The sequence below is a fragment of the Arvicanthis niloticus genome, chromosome 9 (assembly GCF_011762505.2).
Source record: "Arvicanthis niloticus isolate mArvNil1 chromosome 9, mArvNil1.pat.X, whole genome shotgun sequence".
In the NCBI taxonomy this organism is placed as follows: Eukaryota; Metazoa; Chordata; class Mammalia; order Rodentia; family Muridae; genus Arvicanthis; species Arvicanthis niloticus.
Genome location: NC_047666.1, coordinates 68,745,668 through 68,768,382, shown reverse-complemented (window position 1 = coordinate 68,768,382; position 22,715 = coordinate 68,745,668). Strand labels below are relative to the sequence as shown.

General features: G+C 42.2%; 1 protein-coding gene across 4 annotated transcripts in view; it reads left to right on the top strand.

Moving 5' to 3' along the window:
• Styk1 (serine/threonine/tyrosine kinase 1) overlaps positions 1-22,715 on the top strand; it is a 51,344-nt gene that overhangs the window by 20,847 nt on the left and 7,782 nt on the right. For 2 of the 4 annotated variants that reach the window (XM_034512263.2, XM_076940667.1), the window contains exons 2-6: positions 15,406-15,561; positions 15,892-16,026; positions 17,311-17,577; positions 18,444-18,625; positions 22,488-22,571. In XM_034512263.2, the coding sequence (XP_034368154.1) occupies positions 15,498-15,561; positions 15,892-16,026; positions 17,311-17,577; positions 18,444-18,625; positions 22,488-22,571 (732 nt within the window). In that variant the 5' untranslated portion in view covers positions 15,406-15,497. Of the gene's footprint in view, positions 1-7,891; positions 8,057-12,875; positions 13,112-15,405; positions 15,562-15,891; positions 16,027-17,310; positions 17,578-18,443; positions 18,626-22,487; positions 22,572-22,715 lie in introns of those variants that run through there. The other 2 variants (XM_076940665.1, XM_076940666.1) reach the window with 2 other exon arrangements.

Here is a 22,715-nt window from a genome sequence, read left to right as displayed (position 1 = left end):
GCTCAGTTATTCATTCATTCATTCATTCATTCACTTTACAACCCAATATCAGCCCCTCCTCTCCTCCCAGTACCCCCCTCACACAGATCCTCACCCTATTCCTCCCTTTCTTTCTCCTTTGAGAAAGGGAGCCCCCTTCTAGGTATCATCCCCCTCCCAACCCTCCAGCACATCAAGTCATTGTAGGACTAGGTGCCTTTTCTCCCTCTGAGGCTAGACAAGGTGGCTCAGTTAGGGGAACAGGATCCACAGGCAGGCATGAAATAGATTCAGGGACTTCCCCCACTCCTGTTGTTAGGGGACCCACATGAAGACAAAGCTGCACGTCTGTACACATGTGCAGGGGACCTAGGCCCAGCCCGTGCTTGCTCTTTGCTTGGTGGTTCAGTCTCTGGGAGCCTTCAAGAGTCCAGGTTAGTTGACTCTGTCAGTCTTCCTGTGGAGTCCTCCAGTTCCTGTATCCTTCCCACAACTCTTCCATATGACTCCCCGAGCTCCATCTAATGTTTGGGTGTGAGTCTCTGCTTTCCTTCTGTTTCCATTATCTACAGGGTGGAGCCTCTCAGAGGACAGTTATGCTAGGTTTCTGTCTGCAAGCATGACAGAGTATCATTAATAGTGTCAGTGATTGGTGCTTGCCTATGGGATGGGCCTCAATTTGGGGCAGTCATTGGTTGGCTATTCCCTCTGTCTCTGCTCTGTCTTTGTCCCTACACTTCTTGTAGGCAGAACACATTTTAGGTCAAAGGTTTTGTGGGTGGTTTGCTATCCTTATCCCTCCACTGACAGTCCTGCCTGGCTACAGGAGGTGGCCACTTCAGGATCCATATCTCTCACTGCTAGGAGTCTCAGCTGGAGTTACCTCCATAGACCCTCTGGGGCCTCTCCCCAACCCAGGTCTCTGGCACGTCCTAGAGATTGCCTCCCATACTAATCTCCCATCTCTCTCCCCTGCTTTCCCATGATCTCTGCCTTTTGTCCCAAATCCCTCCCCATCCCATCTTCAACCCAGTTCCCTCCTTCCATTGACTTCCAATAAATATTTTCTTTCCCATTCTGCAAAGATTCAACCATCCTTCCTTGGTTCTCCCTTGTTATTTGGTTTCTTTGGGTATGTGGATTTTTAGCATGGTTATCTTGTACTTTATGGCTAATATACACTTATAAGTGAGTACATACCATGTATGTCCTTTTAGGTTTGAGTTACCTCACTCAGATGATACTTTCTAGGTCCATCTATTTGCCTGAGAAATTCATCGTGTCCTTGTGAACACTCCTCCGCTGTTAGTGGGAGTGCAAACTTGTATAATCACTCTGGAAATCCATTTGGGAGTTTCTCAGAAGATTGGGAATAGTTGTCCTTCTAGACCCAGCTATACCACTCCTGGGCATATACCCCAAATATGCTTTACCACCCCACAACTATGTTCATAGCAGGTTTATTCATAATAGCAGAAACTGGAAGTAACCTCACTATCTCTCAACTGAAGAATGGAATTTTTAAATGTGGTATATTCATACAATGGGCTACTACCCCACTCAGTCTTAAAACCACTAAGCCTAGGTTGTGGTGCCAAGCTCAAGAGATCCTGTAGAGGCATTCCCATGGCTGTGGTCTTTGGGATGTTTTTCTCATGGGCTGGAGCTCCAGAGCTGTGGCTCCACCAAGCAGTGACTGCTCCCATGCCCCCTCACTATCATTGGGAAGTATGCCACTGGCCTTCTTGCATAACAGGGTCTCTAAAGAAGCTGCCTGTTCCTAGCAGAGTGCTTGTTAGCACCTTCTATCTGAGATCTCTCTAATACCTGAATCCTTCTGTCTAAGTTTGGATTCTGTGCCTACTATGTTGGACTTGGATGCCAAATGTAAAAGTACAGGACTTTTCTACCCCATCCATTGCACTTGAATAATACTACAGAGACCTGCTGTATTTATTAAACAGCTTCTTGCATCATAGCTGACCAGGGTTCACATTAATTCTAACCTGACTGTGTTGCCTACTACTCAATCATGTGCCCCATTACCTGCCATTTTAGGCTAGCCCTGGCTGCTCATGGTCCATCCATGTCCCAACGGTGATTCTCTCTAGCAAATCTCTCATGGAAAAATCTCTCCATGGCAAATTTTCTTTCTCCCTGGATCAGAGGTCCATCCTCTTCCTCTCCGGCCCAGATTTTGGCTGATTAGCTCTTTATTAACCAATCGGAGGTTATGGGAAACAGTTTTTACACAAAGTTGAGACGGTTAATGCTTGACAGTGCCAATGTGCAACCAGAACTCTGGGCTCAGTAATGAGCATCTAAATACACAGTGCACAAAAACATCCCCCAGCGAAGAGAACTGTTAAAATATATGATAAGGATAAACTATAGCTCTCCATGACAAAGGGCTATCAGAGAGGCTGGGGCTGGGGAAAGACTTATTTTTCTTTAAGGGGATGATTGGCTGATCACTGGGAGTTTGACAATGCCCCAGTGACTATATGGACAACACTAATTGAACTTAAGAGGGGGTGGACCTGGACCTGGACCCGAGAGTAGTAGGAAGGGTGATCAGGGTGCATTATGTGAAATTCCTAAATATTCAGTAAAATATTATGGTTAAACAATTGTTAAGTATTGATGTAAGAGAAGAAAACATGCAGCCAATAAATGGCAAAGTCATGTGCAGAACCAGCTTGACCTTTAAATGACCAGCGCCACAATTTACCAGATGCTCAAGTTGTTTACTATGGAGCTTCAACTCCAGAAGGTAGAGTGCCTTGGAAAAGGGAGGGAATAGGTGTGAGTGGTTGGAGGGGCACAGAAAGCATCAGATCATCCTACCTGGGAGATTTTTAGCACTTTAGTCTTGAAACTTTGAAGTACTTTAATCTTTCATTTATTGTTTTGACACAGGGTTTCACTCTGTAGCCCAGGTTGGCTTTCTAACTCTTGATTCTTCTTCAGCCTCCTGTGTGCCAGGATTTACAGGTGCTCACTCCCACACCCAGCTCTTTCACGTGATTTATCTCCTTTGTTTCTGCCAGCATGTCTCGGATAACGTGATTCATAGTTTTATAGATTAAGACTTAGTATTGTGATTCATTATTTCATAGATTAGGGATTAAAATACAGAGAAGGGATGACATTTGCCCAAATGTACATAGAACATTAAGGGAGGGCAGGAATTGGGGAGGCATATGTGTGTGGTATTAGAAAGATGGATGGTTGTGCGTACAAAATCTTTTCTTGTGAGTTAGAGCCTAGTGAATTTTCTTTGGATTACTTTAAAAAGAGAGATAAGCAGAGTTTATCACTAGAAGGATGAGCATATTTGAAGTTCATACTACACTTGTCCAGGACATTGTAGGTACAACATTGATGCTTGGTTCTCATTAGCAGGGAGAATTTTATCCCCTTTAAAATTAATTATAGAAGCATTCTAAGGAATGACTTTTTTTCCCTTCTTCCTCTTTTATGGCCTTTTTGAAAAAAACTCAAACAGAACCGCTGATTTCAACTTGGGAGTTATTGTCTAGAAAAGGAAGTGACACTTAGATAACATTACAAACTGGGTAAGAAAGAGAGAAAACAATAAACAGCCAGCGAGCTCTAGAGACAGGTATATTTGATTTCAGAAATGGGATTTATTTACTATACTTCAGAGACTTGACGCTAAAATTGAAAGTGAGCTGAATTCCACATGTGCCTGATGGATAAGCAAAATAAATATGCCTTTACAAACAGCTACAGAAGTCTGTAAGGAAAAGGGGGCAGAGGCAATAATATGCATACATTCAACCAAGAGGGAGTGCAACAGATGTTGGACTAGCTGCTAGACTACAGCGAGGTTGTCTGGGTAACAAACCAGCTGGAACACCTCCTTCTACACACCCACATCCACACCTGTGCACACACAGCTTTACACTTCTGCTCATTAGATTATTTCTCAACTGTTCTTTCTTAACATTTAGGAAGTCTTTCACTGAGTTAAGAGGAGAAGGGACTGGATTCATTTCTAGGTCTGTGCTTTGAAGGGGAGCTTATTTTCCTGAGAGGATGGCAGTGAATCTGTAGCAGCTATCAAAGAACTTCAGGTTCTGTGATATTCAGAAACACAAAGTCAGAATCTTTTGTCTGAGAAGCAATTATAGAAACAAATTTCTTGACTTGGTAAGTTGTTGGTGAATGAATGATATTATCACTTATGTGCACTGGAGGATTGGCAGATGCTAAGTATCCTGTTCTATCTAATCTAATCTAATCTAATCTATCTACCTACCTATCATCTACTTATTTTAAAAGTATTTACATTTATCTATTAATGGGGTTGCTGCGGTTGACCCTGTGAAAAATGAACATGAAAGTCAGAGAAAAACTTGAAGGCATCTGTTCTCTCCTTCCATGTAGGCCATTAGTATCTCCTGAGCTATCTTGCCTTTCTCTCTCTCTCTCTCTCTCTCTCTCTCTCTCTCTCTCTCTCTCTCTCTCTTTCTCTCTCTGTTTCTTTCTTTCTTTCTTTTCAAGGAAGGGTCTTATTATGTAATCTAGTCTGGCCCCAAACTTGATATTTGGCTAAGGTTGATCTTGAATTTCTGATCCTCCTGCCTCTACCTCTGAAGTCCTGGCTTTACAAGCAGTGCCACCATGCCAAGTTTATATGGAGCTGGGGAATGAACACTGGGGTTCAGTGATACCCTCTTCCATCTGGGCTACACCCCCAGACTCTCTGACCCCACTTTAGTTTTTTTATTTTTATTATTTTTTAATATTTCTTTACAGTTAGGCTTCTATCCCCCTCTTGATCCCAATCCCATACCTCCTCCCTGTTTCCAAGAGGATTTCCCCACTCCCTTCACACACACTCCACCAGGCCTCCCTACTCCCTGGGGCCTCAAGTCTTTTGAGGGTTAGGTGCATCTTTTCTCACTGAGACCAGACCAGACAGTCCTCTGCTGTATATGTGTTGGGGACCTCATATCAGCTGGTGTATGCTGCCTGGTTGGTCGTTCAGTGTCTGAGAGATCTTGGGGGTCCAGGCTAGTGGAGACTGCTGGTCTTCTTATGGGGTTGCCCTCCTCAGCTTCTTCCAGCTTTTCTCTAATTCAGCCATAGAATCAGCAGCTTTTGTCTATTGGTTGGGTGTAAGTATCTGCACCTGACTGACTCTTTCAGCTGCTTGTTGGGCCTCTCAGAGGGCAGCCATGACAGGCTCTTATTTGTAAGCACATCATAGCATCAGTAATAGTATCCCCAGCTAAATCACAATCTGGTCCAGTCCCTGGACCTCCTCTCCCTCTGGTTCTTCTCCATTTTTGTCCCCGCGGTTTCCCTCAATAGGAACAATTCTGGGTCAGAGTTCCTGATCATGGGATGGCAACTCTATCCCTCCACTTTAAGCCCTGTCTTTCCACTGAAGGCAAACTCTACAACCTCCCTCTCCCCACTGTAGAGCATTTCATTTAAGGTTTCTCCCTTTGAGTCCTGAGCATCTATCTCTCAAGTCCCAGGTCTCTGGTACATTCTAGAGGGGGCTCCCCACCTGTTTCCATTCTTTCTGCTGGCCCTCAAGGCTTCGGTCCTGTTTCCTCACTTCCTCTCAATATCTGATCACGTTCCCCTCCTCCCTTCCCTGTCCCCTCTCCCACCCAGGTCGTTTCCTCCTTCTGCCCACCTTGATTGTTTTCTTTTCTCTCCCAAGTGTGATTGAGACATCCTCACTTGGGCCCTTGGGAAAGGGGACAGGGAGAGGAAAAGAAAAACATGACCAGATATTGGGAGGGAGTGAAAAACAGGACTGAAAGAATGAAACTTTCAGTCTGTTGAGATAAGTCTACCCCAGGAATCTGATTCTTGTCTTTAAGTTCTTTCTGCTACTGGAAAGAGATAATACATTAACTTTATTCTGTGGACTTGGCTGTCTCCCAGGCTGGGCCAGAGAGTGCTCTTAACAAGCACCAGAAAGAAGTCATTAAACTCAAGACTCCACCATGACTGTAGGTCAGGAAAGAAACTTTGAAAACTCCTTGAAATAGGCAAAAAATTATATCTGGTCCTGTTTCAAAGTTTTTTGGCACATGGGCTTACTGTGTAGGGCAGCCTTGAACACACAGTACTCCTCTTGCTCTGCCTCCCATGGTGTGAAATTATAGGCATGTGTTTAAATGTATTTTCAAAAATTACTAATTAAGCTGGGTGTGGGGGTACACTCATTCAATCTTGATACTTAGGAGGCAGAGGCAGGTATATCTTTGGGAGTCTGTGGCCAGTAGGATCTACATAATGAGGTCCAAGCCGGTCAGGGCTTTATAGGGAGATCCTGTCTCTATGATAAAAAATAAAATAAAATTACTAATTCATATAAAGATCATTCTTGGTCTAATTTGTTAAACATTTAGACCTAATGAACTTACCTCCCTCCATTCTTAGCAATTTATTTATCAGCATATCAGTTTTCTTATTATCATAAAATCATTGTGTTTTTATGCTTATCAATGGGCTTTTTCAGTGTGATTTTTTTTCCTGTGGGAAGATATCTCATCTTTGAAGTTTATGAAGTAATAATCATCAATCTCATATAACCTATAACATGAACATATGCTTTTCAGAAAGATGTTTCTTTTTTTCCAACTAAATTCTATTTTGTTATCAATGAAGTGATGATGTAAATTATTTTTGATTGAATAAGTAATCCACTGGCTGAACTTTAGTAGTTCTCAACCCCTGCTGCTGGTCAGCATCTCTTGGGAAGCATTTCCACTACTATGAGATGCTGTGTGGACTCATAATCTAGGACCATTTAACATCTCTTCTCTGGGAATGGTGGGAAATGAACAGCAGGGAATTATTTTCACAAAGTTCCCGAGAGTGCAATGCTTCAGGCAGGCGTGAGGACGACTGACCTGCTGGAGCCCTGGGGTGCTAAACAGGCCAACCTTGGAAGCTCACACCGACTCCTCCCAGTCCTCTCTCCTCTCACTCATAATCTCCCAAATATCTTTGGAACATTGTTTGGGCACAATTTGTCACATGCTCCCACTGGTTCAGTCCTGGACACACTCACTCTGGTCTAGCCTCCACTATTTTGTGCTCCCCTCCCATCGCTTTAGTCTGTGTCCACTAACCTGTTACTTTGTAACCCTCTCATGTTGTCCAGTTGTCTTCTATGCTGATGCTGACTCCCCTCTTTCAGCCTCCATAATTTCTCATTCTCCTACTTCCTTCTGTGCTTTCTTAAGGCCTTTGTACATTTTCTCTTTGGGTATACTTTGCTTCCTTTATGTTTCATAAATCTTATGACATTTGCATCATGCACAGATTCCTTTTTCCTTCCTCTCTTATTTTCATTTTTCTCTATCCTTCCTGTCCACTTCCAAAACTTTAGTATCATCTAACAGCTCCTAGGGCTGGAGGGATGGCTCAACAGTTAAGACCACTGACCGTTCTTCCAAAGGGCCTGGGTTCGATTCCTAGTGCACACATGGTGGCTCATAATCACCTGTAACTCCAGTTTCAAAGGATCAATTCCCTCTATTGGCCTCAGTTGTCATTAGGCACACAAGTGGTGCACAAACATAGATGTAGGCAAAAGACACATATACACAAAATCAAAACAAAAACTAACTCCTGCTGATTCATCTTCAGCCCAGAAGTCTACTGGACACCTCAAATAAAATATCAAATATGACTAATATGATTACACATTATTCTTGTCTTTCACTGTCCTTCTCCTTTGCCCATCATACAGATCCTGTGTGCTGCAGGTTCAATCTCTCTAACATTGCCAGTCTTTATTTTTACTGTTAGTATTGTAATCCTTGAGCCCATTGGGAAACAACTGATTCTTCATATTCATTCTTATCTCTGACTTACTATTCAGTGGTTAGTAACATTAAGTTTTTCCTTTTAGGTTGGAAAGAATCACATGGTTACAGGGAAGAGGCAAGGAGGAGAACCTGTTTCCACCTGAGTGTGAACCTTCTATTCCTGACTCATTTCCTGCTGCTCTGTTTTTCTCCACTGCTCACAGGACTGAGAGAGGCAGGTTTCCTAATTCCTGGAGGAGGAAGAAAAGGTCGGTCAAGGTCAGATGCTGTTGCATCTCTAGGTGCTTTAGGAATTACCCACCAAACCTGAGCTCAAATTGCCAACCTCTGTTATCCTAGAGCCAAGTCAGTGCTGGCTCCTCCTCTTACAGACTTTTGACAGCTCACAGCCACTACTGACCCACCCTCAGCAGGGACCACACTCTGCCTCGGCTCCCAGATCTGCAGAAGGAAGTAGTAATGTGCTCCTGGGGATACACTTTTAGTCTGGCCAGATACCTGTTGTTTACATGGGATTGTGTTCTGTGTACAAAGTCCTTAGTGGACCACACCTTGCATGACTCTATACTGAGGTAAAGACAGCTGAGTGGACTTCCTGATTGTGGACCTGGACAGAAAGAATGTGTGTGTGTGAGAGAGAGGGGGGGAAGGAAGGGAGAGAGGGAAGGAGAGAAAGAGGAGGGAGGGAGGGAAAAAGAAAGAAGAGGAAGAGGAGAAGGAAAGGGGAGGAGGAGGAAGAGGATGAAGAGGAAAACGAAGAGGAGGGTATTGCAAGCCCTCTGTGAGCATATGCATGGTCCTCCAGTCTCTTTTCTTGACCTCAGCTTGAGCCTTTCTGTCTAACAGAAGTATAGAACAGATGATAAGAGTGGCCAGAAATAAGTTCACCTTGTTTATGGAGGAAAGTGTAAGGAGGTTGTGTGTGTGTGTGTGTGTGTGTGTGTGTGTGTGCGCGTGTGTGCTGGCCTGTACTCAGACTCACACAGATCCATCTGCACTCTGGTCTCTGCCTCTGGCTCTTCCTTCTGAGTTCTGGGATTAAAGGTGTATGCCATCACAACCAGCTGTGAGATTTTTAAAGACCCAGAAGCACCTACTTAATAGGCAAAGGCCAATGGGATGAGTCAAAGATGGGAACCAAGCCTTGAAAGCTCAGTGTAGTGGACAATAGGGTGAGCAAGGAAGGCATCTGGAAGAAAGCTTCAACAGCACCACAGGTCCAATGGGGAAAGGAAGACACAGATGGATCTGAGGTTTCGGTTTGGGGTGGACAACATTTGTGTGCTTTTATCTTCCCTCTTTGGGGAGCTCTTATTGTAGATGAGGGAAACTGAGGACTTTGGGAAATTGTGGACTTTTTGGGAAACTGCTAGTAACTCCAAAAGAGAGTGATGAATAAGAAAACATTTCAGAAACACTATTTCTGAGCTTTTAAGGTTTCAAAGTAGTAGATGGTGGGTCACGGAACTGTGGACATAAAACATAGGATGAAAATCTGACAAGAATCAATGCTTTGAGTGTGTAAAATGCCTCACAGGAAATCAGATTTGCTTTGCACATCATTGTCACTCTTTGTGAGCTCTGATGCTGTTGGTTATATCTGAGTTTACCTTGATGCTTTGAAGATTGTCTGCTGTAAAAAGCACTTTGTTGCTTTCCAAGGTCAACTATCCTGAGGCATCAGATTGCAAAATAGGCCACCTCTCCTCTGCCTTACACCACAGGTCTTCTGACATTTGAAAGGTTGATAACAAGCTTTGTATCAAAAGATTAGTGTTCAAACAGGCTCTTTTTGGTGGGTTTCCAAGTTCAATTCCAGCCCCAAGTCTCTGGAAGGTAGATAGGGAGAAAGTCAAACCTAATCTCAAGTCCAGAGAGGAGCAGGGCAAGGGGACCTCTCACCTAAGTACCCTCTCCCCACCAGTGGATAGCAGAGATACTTATCTCCAGGGCCTGCATGAGCCTGCCTCTTTGGGGATCCTCTGCTGTTGTCTGTTTATCTGGTCTCTCACAGGTTTGTTCTAAGAGAAAAGGTTGAGCCTGAGATGGAGAGAAGTGTGTTGAGATCTCAAATCTTCAGCCTCTGCTCTGTCCTTTTGGATAATGACCCCCTTCTTGGATAGCAGGCACATTAAAGGATTACTATTCCTGAGAACTGAGTCTTTACACTCAAAAAGCAGATGATAGAAATAGAATTGAATGTGTGTGTGTGTGTCTATGAATATACATGCATACTTATATAGGCACACACACATGCAGTAGTTTAAAAAATATTGGGTTTATAAATAAGAGATCTGGGACCAGATATAAAATCTTGCTCTGCCATTTATTATTCATGGGGCTAATTAAAGACTCCATCACTCATAAGCCAATACCTCAGAATCTGCCTTTCCTCTTTGGCATGGAAAAGACTTGCACAATGATTGGCATGCTGTATTTGCTTGGTATCTAAGATCTGAAATCAGGAAGGGTAGCTTGTTTTTCAGGATGTTGGACATAAGTTATACTGAATTCTTCTGGATCTGAGCAGTTCTCACTTTTACTGCTAAATGAATGTGTTCACTCTAGCAAGGGAGATTTATTGTCAGGTGGCTCTGGAGGAGAAAGGAGAGAAGAGTGATCAGTGATTCTGGAAGGAAAGTGGACCCTCACAGCCTGATTGATGTCTCTCCTCCACAAATGTTTCCCTCTCATTTAAAGCAATCAAGATTTCTGTTCCATATCCCATAACCACTAGTAATTCCCTTGACCCATTGTATTTACCTGGGAGGTGGGTCACTTGGATCTCTAAAAATCACCTTGCTGGCAGATCCACAAAGGCTTTTATGCACATGCTCAGACTGTGAGTGAAGCTGCAAACAGATGGACTCACTCCTCAGTGGAACAGGTTCAGATGTAGTTCCAGGGAAGTTCCTGCAGCACACACAGAGCCTTTGTTTTCTTCAGGACAAGTTTGATTTCAAAGTCCTGTGTGTGGCTGTGCTGTGGTGGGAAAAGTTTCTTCTGGAAACTGGGGGATAGACTGGCGATTGTGTCTGGTGAATAACATTGTATTAACTGAATAGAAAAATCAGGAAAAAGGGTTGCGTTATTGTTGCCACTAGACCTACCTCTGATGCATCAAAACAGGCACAGAAGCACCCTGTGGTTCATGATTGTGTTGTGAATCTGTGTACCAGTTTGATAGTTACTATTGGTATTTAGTTAGATTCTGGTTATCACTAACTTCTGTTGTCTCTGGAATGTAGTCTTGCAACTAATTAGGGCCCCCGCTCACCTTTCCTTCTCATTCTCTTTATACTGTGTCTCCTTTGTCACTGTGTGATTCATTCTCCACTCAAATGGGAAAATTAAACCTTCTATGGGAAAGTCAAGACACTGAAGTAGCTGAGAGGAGAGAAGTCATGGAGAGACAAGCCACTGCTGAGGCAGTGCTACTGATTCAGGTAGAATCCTGCCTGGAGAGCTTTAGCATGGACAGATGCATGCAAACTGTAGGCAAGCTATATCCAAACATATTTTGCAACTGTCAAATGAGGGTCAGAATAAAGAACTTCACAAGTGCAAGAGCTCTGTGATCCCAATGCATGTGTTTTTTTATTCATGGCACTAACTGTGGATTAATGTTTTACATTGTTAACTATTTTGCAGTCCACATAAGAGGCCCCGTAGCCATGCTACAATTTTTTTTTAACAAGATAGGAAAATTATGTAAATATTAATATAGTGTTGTTTTAAATATGGCTTTAATATATTTATAATTTCAATTATATTATTAACCCACTAGTGTTCTTTTTAGGCATCTAAGTGACCTATCTCCCCTTTTAGATAGATTCCACACAGGATCTAAGGAATTATTAATGGTTATGGGCTATTGGACTCAGGATTCCAATATTTAAGTATATTATACCTATTTATTGGTGTTCTGAATTAATTTAATATATTTATCATATTTATGAGTATAAATGTTGGCTATAGGAATCTTCTAGATAAGCCAGATTTTAACTCTTTAGAAAAATCATCCCAGAGATTTGGGCATTGAGTCATGCTTTTTCTCAGCTTGATACAGAATAAACAAAGCCATCTGCTAATGGATTACAAATTTCAGGAGGAAAGTGGCATAGGAAGTTTCCTTGCTGTTACAAGCGAATGTGAACATCTTCTGATATATAAGCTTGGAGGGAGACAGGGGTCTGAGTGGCGAGGTTTCCGGCATAGTTTTTGGCTCTGTGGGTTATACCTGGTAAGTGTGCCTGGCGTGTTTGTTTTAAAAATCCTCATCTCCTTGGTTATATGCCACAAGCCTTCTGGCAAACTGTAACCATTGTTTGGAAAGGGCTTATTAATATCTTTCTTGGCTTTGTTTTATTTTTTACATTTATTTACTATGTATGTATGCACACACACAGACACACACTCACACACACACAATGGTGACTGTGTGGAAGTCAGGGGACAACATTTGGGTTCCCACTTTCACCCTTAGGTTCCTGGGGGTTGACCTCAGGTTGTCAGACGAGCACAGGAAGAACCTTTAGCCTCAATCCACCTCCTAGCCCATGACTATCTTGGAAGCAGACTCAGAGTGTGTTTGCCTCCTTACTCCAGGGTCCAGGTCCATTGGCTGTCCGGGTGTTAATGATCCCAGTTTCCTTAAAACAACCAGGAGCAAGAAGCTGTCTGAGAATCTGGCTCAGGAAGAATAAGTGAAGGCCTGATGCTATCTTAAGTGGATGCTCTGTATATTCGAGCAGGAAAGAAGGGTGGGTTTGGGTCACTACTGAGGGAAGGTGTGTTTGGCCATAGTCAGTTCGGTGTGAGGATCTGTGCACAGTCTTCAGTTACTTCCTTTGGTATGTGCTAGTGGGCATGTAGTTTGATTTCTGGGCGTAGCTCACAGTCTGAGCTGGCTGCTGACTGACTTTTTTTTTTTTTTTTTTTTCCACTTGTACAGTGTAGAGAGATTGTGTTCCTAGCACCTACTCACCGGAGAGCCAAACTTGTTCAACTGGCTGCTCCCTAAACAAAAATAATTACTTACATCTGATAAGGTCCCAAAAAGGAAGTAAGAGGAAATGAAAACAAGATCACCTGAGCCCTGAGACATTTTCAAACAGGCTCTGAGCACTGAGCTGAGCTCAGACTGTAATGCCAGGGCCTTCTCCTTTGCTCTACCTGCTGGGTGCAGTTTCTGCTGATGTTACCAGGACCTCTTCTGCCCCATGGTCTCTGGAGGGGGAGGGTGGAAGCCTTCTGAACTGCTTTTCTCTTTGCTGTTTTGGCTCACCACCTGCCCAAATGAGGTAGACTTTGCCATCTAATTGTTCATTGTCTTTATAGATTGTGTGCTGTGTGCAAACTCACAGACAAAAACTTTTCTCTCTATCCCTCTGTCTCCCTACCTCTTTCTCTCTCTTCTCTCCCCATCCCCATCTCTCCTTTTGGTTTTTTGAGAAAGGGTTCATCTATGTCATCCTGACTGTCATGTAACTCACTATGTAGACCAGGATGGCTTCAAACGCACAAGGATCCCCCTGCCTCTGCATTCTGAGTTCTGGGATTGCCTGGCTGATTTCTCGCTCTTTTGTATGCAATTTTTTCACCATCTGTCCTCTCCTGATTAGCCAGCCGGACACCTGTCTCCCTTCTGCCTTGTTTAATAGTGATTCAGTGTCTGCTCATGAGCAGGGAAAAGTGAGAAAGTGTGAGGCTGGAGCTGGCAGATTGCTTTGCTTTATCTATCTATCTATCTATCTATCTATCTATCTATCTATCTATCTAAGAGCCTGTGCTTCAATAAGTAGCACTTTGATCATCAGCATCAATACTAAAACTCAGTATGTAACTGTGATGGTCTGTGACTTAGGATGGTTAACTGACAGTTAAGAAAATCCCTACATTTGGTTTCAGACTAGTCAGAATTAAAGCAGTAGGCTGCACTGACTCCAGAGCCACCACATCTCTCAGCAAGGGCTTCTCTCAGTAAGTTGCTAGACACAGAAGAGTGGGAAGAGTGGCTTCTTTTTAGAAAGAAGCAGGCTTGAGGTGTCACTTAAAAGGGGTGTGGGTTGTATGGAATTGTTGAAGGCAGTTAGATAAAGAACTTGCTCAGTCACAGCAGCTGTGCTATGAACAGTAGCACTGGAACCACATGGCTGGGCTCTCCCAAGTCAGCTAAGGAGGGAGAAGGGGCTCCTGAGCCCTACCATGTGCTGCTAATCTATTGTTAACTAACAGATTTTTAGCCGAGTGGGAGGCAAAGCATACAGCTGTGCATCCCACTGGTGATTTAGAGTCACAAGGTGGTTGTAGTTAAACCCTATGGGATAAGAAAAAGAAAAAAAAAACAAAGAAGCAAAAATTCCACAAACTAATACATAAAGGAAGGAGTAGGTAAGGAAGAGGCAGGAAGAAAATGTGTGTGTGTGTGTGTGTGTGTGTGTGTGTGTGTGTGTGTGTGTTCTGTGTGTTGGGAGAGAATCAGGATGCATTATACACTTGTATGAAACTTCCAAAGAACAGAGCATATTAATAATAAAAAGAATCTCCAACAGTAAACAAGAAACTCGTCATTGTAATCTATTTGGAAAATTGGTAACTGGAGCAGGAAACATTTTTATGCTATAATATTTTACATTATGATTTTATTATCTTGTGTGAGTGCCTGCATGCTACCTCATTAGTATGGAGGACATCGTCCTGACCTAAGCCTCTTGTTTCAGGCTCTGTTTGTTGTTTTTCCTGCAGTGTGCAGCAGACTAGCACGCCTGTGAGCTTTAGAGGTGCTCCTTTCTCTGCCTCTCATCTAGGAGGGTTGGGATACACAGATTCCAGGGATCCAACTCAGGTTCTCAGGCAGTTGCAGCTAGCACTTTCCATATTGAATCATCTCCAAGCCCCATGTTTGTTTGAAACACATTTTCATATAGATGTACTTTCTTTTTCTTTAAAGGAGAAAAACAAAAGGTGGCTCTTTCTATAGTGACACTTTCTATAGTCTAGAACCTGGTTCGAATGTGTTTGTTGAACTACCTCTGATAGGTACACAGAGGAGGTCTACATAAGCTTTCAGAGCTGAGGGACCAAATAACTTTCATTAATAAAGGATGTCTACTCAATTCTTCAGAGGGTGAAGGTATATCAGAATAGGCAAGAGAAAGCATAAATAATCTTTTGACATTGCCATATATATTTATTTATTCAGACAATGGTTTGGATAAAGGTGGAATGAAATGCTATGTGTATAAAAATGTGACATGTAGCTGAAAGGAATTTAACATACTTCAAGATTGTAGTGGGGGTGGATATTTCATCAGCGGTCATGATGGCGCTGTGGGTCCCTTCTTCAGCATGGTCACAGAAGTCTAGGGTGCTTTTACAATACTTTCAGTAACAATGAAAAAAGGACCATGGCTGGAAAGTTGCATAAGAGAGAAAGTAAAATGCATCAGGGGAGAAATGAATTTTGTTCAGACTGGGTTTTAGACAAAAGAGCAGAGAGGAGTGGGTGGCTCAGAAAAGACACTATGCTTAGTAACTAGAGAGTCATGGGTATATTGAAATTTTCTGCATGTGCTGTTTTTTTTTTTTTTCCTAGCATAACACACAGAATCCTTGGAAATATTGTATGCTTCGCCTGTGCTCCCTGCATCCTCTGTGGACCTAGTAGAGAAGGCTGGCCCCGTGGACATGGGAGAGAAGGGCCACCTGAGCCGGGTGCTGTTGGAATGCAGTCTCAGTGACAAGCTGTGTGGTAAATGCAGACACCACATCTGCCTGTGACCTGCTGCCAGAACAATGGAGACTGAGTTCTGGATGGTTCTAGAGGAGGAGGGCTGGTTTCCTTTCTAGTGGAAATGAGTAGGGGTAGAAGGCATCATTTTTACAGGGTGAGGGATACATGCCAATCAGCGATAACAAAAAACGATCTTGATGGTCTAAACCACAGGATTATTTTCTGGCTAACGCTGTCCTTCGTGGGACTCCATTGAAGGGAACGAAGGGAAATCAGGAGCACTGAAGCATGCTGGGTAGGGGAAACTGGTAGGCTTCTTACTTCTGTTCCTGTTTATGGCCTACACAGTTGTTCGAGAGGGGCAGTATGAAGTAATCATTGTTCCGGCTCTCCTGGTTGGCTGCTTCCTCATCCTTCTTGCAATCATCCTGTGGCTTTTTATCAGAGGACAGAGATCCCAAAGGCAGCGCCCTGGACCCCGAGGTAAGGCTCAAACTCTAGGGCTAAGCATGGGCTCAGGGAATATTGATTTTAAGAAAATCATAAGCCAGGTTTTCAATAGGCCCAACCCATAGTCAGATCTTACAAATTATAAACCCAAGCCGCTCAATATCTCTCACTCCCAATGATTTTTCTCAATACCTGATCCCAACTCTATAGTGACCTAGTTCTCCCTTAGTAACCTAAAATTATTCATGAAGGTCATGACTGGTCTCTCAGCTCTTATACTTTAAAACCTTCCAGTAGCTCGTTATGTTCCATAGAAGAGAAAATAGTAAGGTTCTTCCCATGGCCCTATATGATCTGGCCTCCCTGGCCCTGTCTCCCACATCTGTCCAGCCATCACACTTGGCTCCATCTGCACAACCTTCCTTGCTGCTCCTTAAACATCCTAAGTGTATCCTTCTCTTCTTACATCTTGTATGTTCTTCATACATCTTGTTTCATGTGCTACAGTGCCATCATGGTTTGCTCTGTAATTGCTTCTAGGCCTTTATTACATGGTACCCTCTCTGAAAGGCCTATTTTTGGCATCTATAGGTAAAATAGTATCTCCTTTTGCTATTTCCTCTCCTAACACTGTCTCATTAATTCTTAATATTATATGTCCTGTGATTGAAAACTAATCTTGGGCAGATCTGAACTGTGTCTGTCCTCAAGACATCCTCAAGAGAGTGCATGTGGTATATATTGATATTTACTGAACAGATTGATTGATAAATTTTTAGAAATCTCAGAAGGAAACTTTCTTATCCAATTGTAATTGTGGCTATAGATGGGAGATCTTGACTAAGATTCAGGGAAACATAAAATGATTCCACATTTGAGTGTAACCTGGAGAAAGAAAAACTACAACTTATGGCTGTGTATCTATTTATATTCTTCCTTTAATTCTGGAAGTCATATGACTGACTTAAAGGTTATCTCTGCTGGTAGTAACTGTCATGTTTTGGTACTGTGGTGTGGATTTCTTTTTAGAACTGTCTTGTCTCGGTGCTATACTCATGGGAACACCAAAGGTAATTCCATAGATTATTTTTTTTTTTTTAAAAAAAGACCACTTTCAAGGGCTTCATTTTTAGTTTTCTACAAGGAAGGAAATTATTATGACCATTGTAGAAGCTCAGTGTTGGTATTCATTTATTGAGAAGCATCAGAAGATATCCTTGTGTTAGTTATATTTTCCTGGCCAGTTTGTTCAGTCTGCTTTTCTGGTGTATTATGCAGGGCAGGGGACAGTTGATGGACATTATCTCTTTGTTCTAGGCACTACCTCTGTACCTGCATCTAGGGGCCAAAGCCAGGAGGCAGAAGGACACGGAGAAAAAGTGCTTGTGCCTCTTAAGGAGACCTCAGTGGAGAGCTTTCTACGAGCAGTCACACCTCCCCTGGCTAAGCTGCAGGTGCCCAGGGAACAACTCTTGGAGGTTCTGGAGCAGATCCACAATGGTAGTTGTGGGACCCTCTATCATGCAACAATGACCACCGGGGATCACCCTAAGCCAAAAAGTGTTGTCCTCAAGGCTTTAGAAGGTGACGTAGGAATTCAATTTCTCTCCCCTTTTTACTTCTTTGCTGTGAACCTGTACCTGAGACACTGGAAACATTAAGATGCCTGTTAGCACATATGCTTATAATTGTGTGTAAGGGAAGCTTGATGCAGAGTTGTTCTTTCTGGGTCTTTGGATCTTTAGCTCACTCTTGCCTACTGAAGCCCGTAAAGTAGACATTTCCATAGTAAATGCTACTTGGCCTAGGATTATGAGGTTGTTTCTTCATTCTTCTTTACTGTTTTTTATTTATTATTAAATAAAATCCCTTTAAAAATTAATTACTTAATGTGTGCGTGTATGCACGGCATATATGTGTGAGTGCAGGCGTGTGCTGTACATGTATGAGGTCAGAGGTGAGCTTTCAGGTGTTGGTTCTCTCTACTGTGACTGAAAAGCTCTCAGCCTTGCATGTCACTCACCGGTCACCTGCTTTCAGGGTCCTTTTTGCCATATGTCCTTTCTTGATATTGTGTCTCTTCTCCTCCCTTTCTTTTTTCTCTTTCAACTAGCATTGGATACATAGAACATAAAACAAGGAAGGGCTAAACATCACCAAAAATGTCTGTCAAAGCTCCCGGATGGTGATGTTGTGATATGAACAGAACACTGTTTATTCAAGGAGGTGAAAACCTGTCCAGTTCCAAGACCCTGACTCCTTTATTTCTGTGAAAGGATGGGTGACTGAGCACCACTCTCTTCTAGATGGTCCTCCCTTCTGTCCCCTTTATGACTGCACTTCTTCCACTGTTTGAGTGTCACCATCTCCATGTGTCATTTGCTCCTTGCCTCCTACTTATCAGCTGTACTTGACCATTCACTGACCCCCTAGTCTTCTGTTTTTCACAGACCCAGTTGGACTCAAGGAGGTCCAGGATTTTATAGGGCGGATCCAATTCTACCAGTACCTGGGGAAACATAAGAACCTAGTACAGCTGGAAGGCTGCTGTACAGAAAGGCTGCCACTCTACATGATGCTGGAGAATGTGGTCCCAGGGGACCTGCTCAGCTTTCTTTGGACCTGTCGAAGGGTGAGTAATAGTGAACCTACACTGGTAAGGAAAAGCTTTGATTAGTGTTTCACACGTCAATTGACAGCACAAATGTCAAAATATGCAGCCTTTATAAGGATGAAACAATTGTACCATGACAATGTAAGTGTGAAACAGTTATCACAGAGCTGGTGTCTGTGGATGTGTCTCACTTGGTAGAATGTTTGTTTAGCACTAAGCCTGAGTCTGATCCCAGCACAGAATAAAACTGGGATTGGTGGCATATACCTGCAAGTCTAGCACTGGGGGGTGGATCCTGAGTTCAAGGTCATTCTCAATTATTCATCCATTTGTTTTGTTTTGTTTTTGAATTTCACAGAAATTTATTGGGTAGGACAGAGGGCTATATTTCTGCCTGCTCAGCCCAAACATTAAACTGTTACTGCTCTGAGAACCCTAGTGATTTCCTTCATGGTCTCCATTGGAGCTTGAAGAGAGTATGAACAGGAAAGCTCAAAGCTTCCTTCCTTAAACACAGGCAGTATTATTTACAGTTCACCTTTACACTGGAGGTGAAAATCACACTGGAATTTATCACTAAGCCAAATTTATTTTTCCTTCTTAAATGTCTTTGCAACATAGTTTAACTTTTCTGGTAACTTTTTGTTCTTAACTTCTTGGTGTATACAATGTTCTTCATCTTTCTTTGGAGTTTTTGCATCTTTCTTGGTACCTCCAGTTATTCTTGGCTTAGGTTCACTGTCCAATTCATCCATTTGAAGGCCAGCCTCAACTCCATGAGACTCAGACTAAAAAAATAAAAATTCTGTATCTGTTTTGTGCACCATTAGTTGCAAGTCATATGTGACTATTAAATACCTGACTAGTAGCAAGAGAAACAGAAGGTGAACATTTTGTTTTGTGCAATTTTACACATTGAATTGAAAAAAAAAAACCTGTGTGGGTGGGGGGGGGTCACTATACTGTTAGACGGTATACATTTAAAGACTCGTTCTTGCACCCACCACCTAACTTTGTGACTTAGGCAAGTTTTGTTTTTGTTTTTGTTTTTTTGCTATTACTTGAGACAGGTTCTTCTAAGGAGCCTTGTCATCCTGGAAGTTGCCATGTAGACCAGACTGGTATTGAATTCACAAGTATCTGACTGTCTCTTTTGTAATGTCTCCCCAAATGCTAGGATTAAAAGCATGTGCCATTATGCCTGGCCTGAAAGATAAATTCTAAACCTGAGTTTTATAAATAAATTATAATAAAATGTCAGAGACATTAGATATGTAAAGCATAACAGCAATTGTTATTTAGTAAGCAATCAAGATTGCAGCTGTTAATGTTATAATCACATAAGATATACTACTCTCAGTAATAATGGTTATTCTGTTCTTACCTTCCCCTCTGTAAGAGCACCCTACTGTGACAGAGGTGACAAGGGAAAAATTCAGCTATACAAGTTTGTGTGTCAAAATCTTGAAAAAATAAAATGATCAGAAGTTTCTAGATTCTCACAGACTTCCTTTTTTAAAAAAATTAATAAGGGAAAAACGTATCAATTGGTTATCCAATATCAAATGGCCAGGTCTTGAAAACATATATATTCAACTAAGATACAGATTGAACAGGTTGAATTTATATAGTTATGAATATTCACACACATATATGTAATAATTAGAGAGAAGAGGTGAGGGCAAGGGGGGAAATAAATTTGGAAATTTATGAGGGAGGTTAGGGAAGGGGCAAGTGATGTAATCACATTACAATCTCAAAAGCAAGTTATTAAACCAACAAAATACTGCCAACAATATCCTTAGTTTCCTACGTGTTCTTCCCTGAAGATCTGAAGAAACCAGTGCCCCTGGTTTCTCACTTGCTCATGAGCCAGCTCAAGATTAACTGGAGCCTAAGATAGGCTGATCCTCACACAACTGGAGGTGGGTACAAAGGTGCCTGTTGACTGAAGTCTTTGCCCTGTGCTGTGAATAAAGGAGTGCAGACCCCGCCAGTTTAAACCTTTCAAGAGATCATCCATCTGCCACCAGTTCAGGGCTCTTGCCAATGAGTCACTTCCAACTCTTCAGAGCTGCCATCTTCTCTGTTTCAGATCATTTGCATCTGTTTTCCTTACCAAACAAAGCTTCTCTTGTAGCTTATGTCTACATATCTTTCATCCTCTTATCTTCCCCATCCTTGAGGTGGCTCTCTTCTTCCTGCTAGCATCATGCGGTCTGATAGGTGCTGCACATTTCCTGCAAACATTACCATATGTAGCCATTTATTTATTTACATTTCCCTGATTGTGGGTCACACAGCTAGCATTTAGTAAGTCAGGAAGGGAGCACCTATCAGGCTCAGATGAGAAACTGCACAGAATGACTTTCCTCAATTTCTTTTTGTTTGTTTGTTTGTGAAATTTTTCTTTTTAAAAAATTGTATTTTCTTCACTTTTGAATACCAAGTTTTTAACAGGGAAACTGGCATATGTAGGCATTCCCTATGGATATTTTAATCATGTGCATGTCTGTACAGATAGCCCCAAATAAACTCCTCATGTTATTCAGTGGAGAGCATCATCCCTGCTTGCTTTTTTTTTTTTTTTCCTGCTGTTCAACAGCTTTCTTTAACATTTGTGCATTTCAGGGCACCTCATGCCTCTGTATATCTGAACATAGCTAATGTCTGTCTCTAACTTAAATACTTTTCAGGGTAGAGAAAGCTGGATCAGCAACTAAGAGTGCCTCTTGCTCTTGTAGAAGACCAGGGTTCAGTTCCTAGCATCTACCTGGAGGCTCCAGATAATCTTTAACTCTAGGTCCAGGGGATCAGATGCCATTTTCTGGCCTCCAATGGCACTAAAAATGCATGAGGTGCACATACATACATGCAGACAAACATTCACACTCATAAAAGGAACATAAATATATCTTAAGTTTTTGTACTTTCTCTTTCTGTGTGTATGTGTGTGTATGTGTGTGTGTGAGAGAGAGAGAGAGAGAAACAGAGAGAGACAGAGAGACAGAAAGACAGAGACAGAGTCAGATATAGAGAAAGAGACAGAGACAGAGAAACAGAGGCACATGAAAGTCAGAGGATAACTTGCTGGGAGTCCTTTCTGTGCCTCCACCATGTGGATTCTGGATTGGCTTGGTGACAAGCATCTTTGTTTTTTTTTTTCCATTTTTTTTATTGGATATTTTATTTACACTTCAGATGCTATCCCCTTCCCCCATCCCACCCTTAGAAAACTCCTATCCCATGCCCCCTTTTTGCATTTATACAGTTTTTAAAAAATGTTAATCATAGGCTTTATAAGTTTGGTAATGCTCAATCAGAGGTGTAACCCACTACCCAACCTAAATATATCAACTATCTTTGACTGGTGGAGATACGTGAACATCTGCCTCCCTGTCTCCCCACTCTTTCTCTCTCTCATCACCTAGCTTCTCCTCTCCTTCTTCTCCTCCTCTCTTACTCCTTCTCTTCCTCTCAGTACTCCTCCCACCTTAGCTTCTCCTACATATCACCCTTCCTGTTAAAATAAAACTTTTCTCTCAAAATACAATTAGAGCATAATTATGCCAATTTGTACCAGTGAGGTACAAGATAGTCCTAATATCCAGTCCATCATTTTGTTGACTAACCAGAACCTCTGTCATCTATCCTAACTAAAACACTTAGTTCTGAACCTGGTTTTTTCCTTGGGTTTAGAATGAATGGTGACAAGCATTCTTGACCTTCTGAGCTATCTCTCCAGACAAGTCTCCTTGACTCCTGATCCCTATATTTTTATGTTTTCCTTAGCTTTGATATCTGCATTCCAGAGCTTCTCTACTACAACTTAAAAAATATGATCAAGTCATTTTTTTACATAGTTTTCTTTGCTTTTTAGGATGTGATGACCATGGATGGCCTACTTTATGATCTCACAGAAAAACAAATATATCACATTGGAAAGCAGGTCCTTTTGGCCCTGGTAAGATCAGCATCAATGGAAACTGATGGTGTTATTTTTCTGATCAGCCCAGTAGTTATGGTATTTCCCACATTGACAATTCTAGATGGAGGATCTATTTTAAAGGTAGTTAGACAAAGCCAGGGGAAGACTCTTCACCAACAG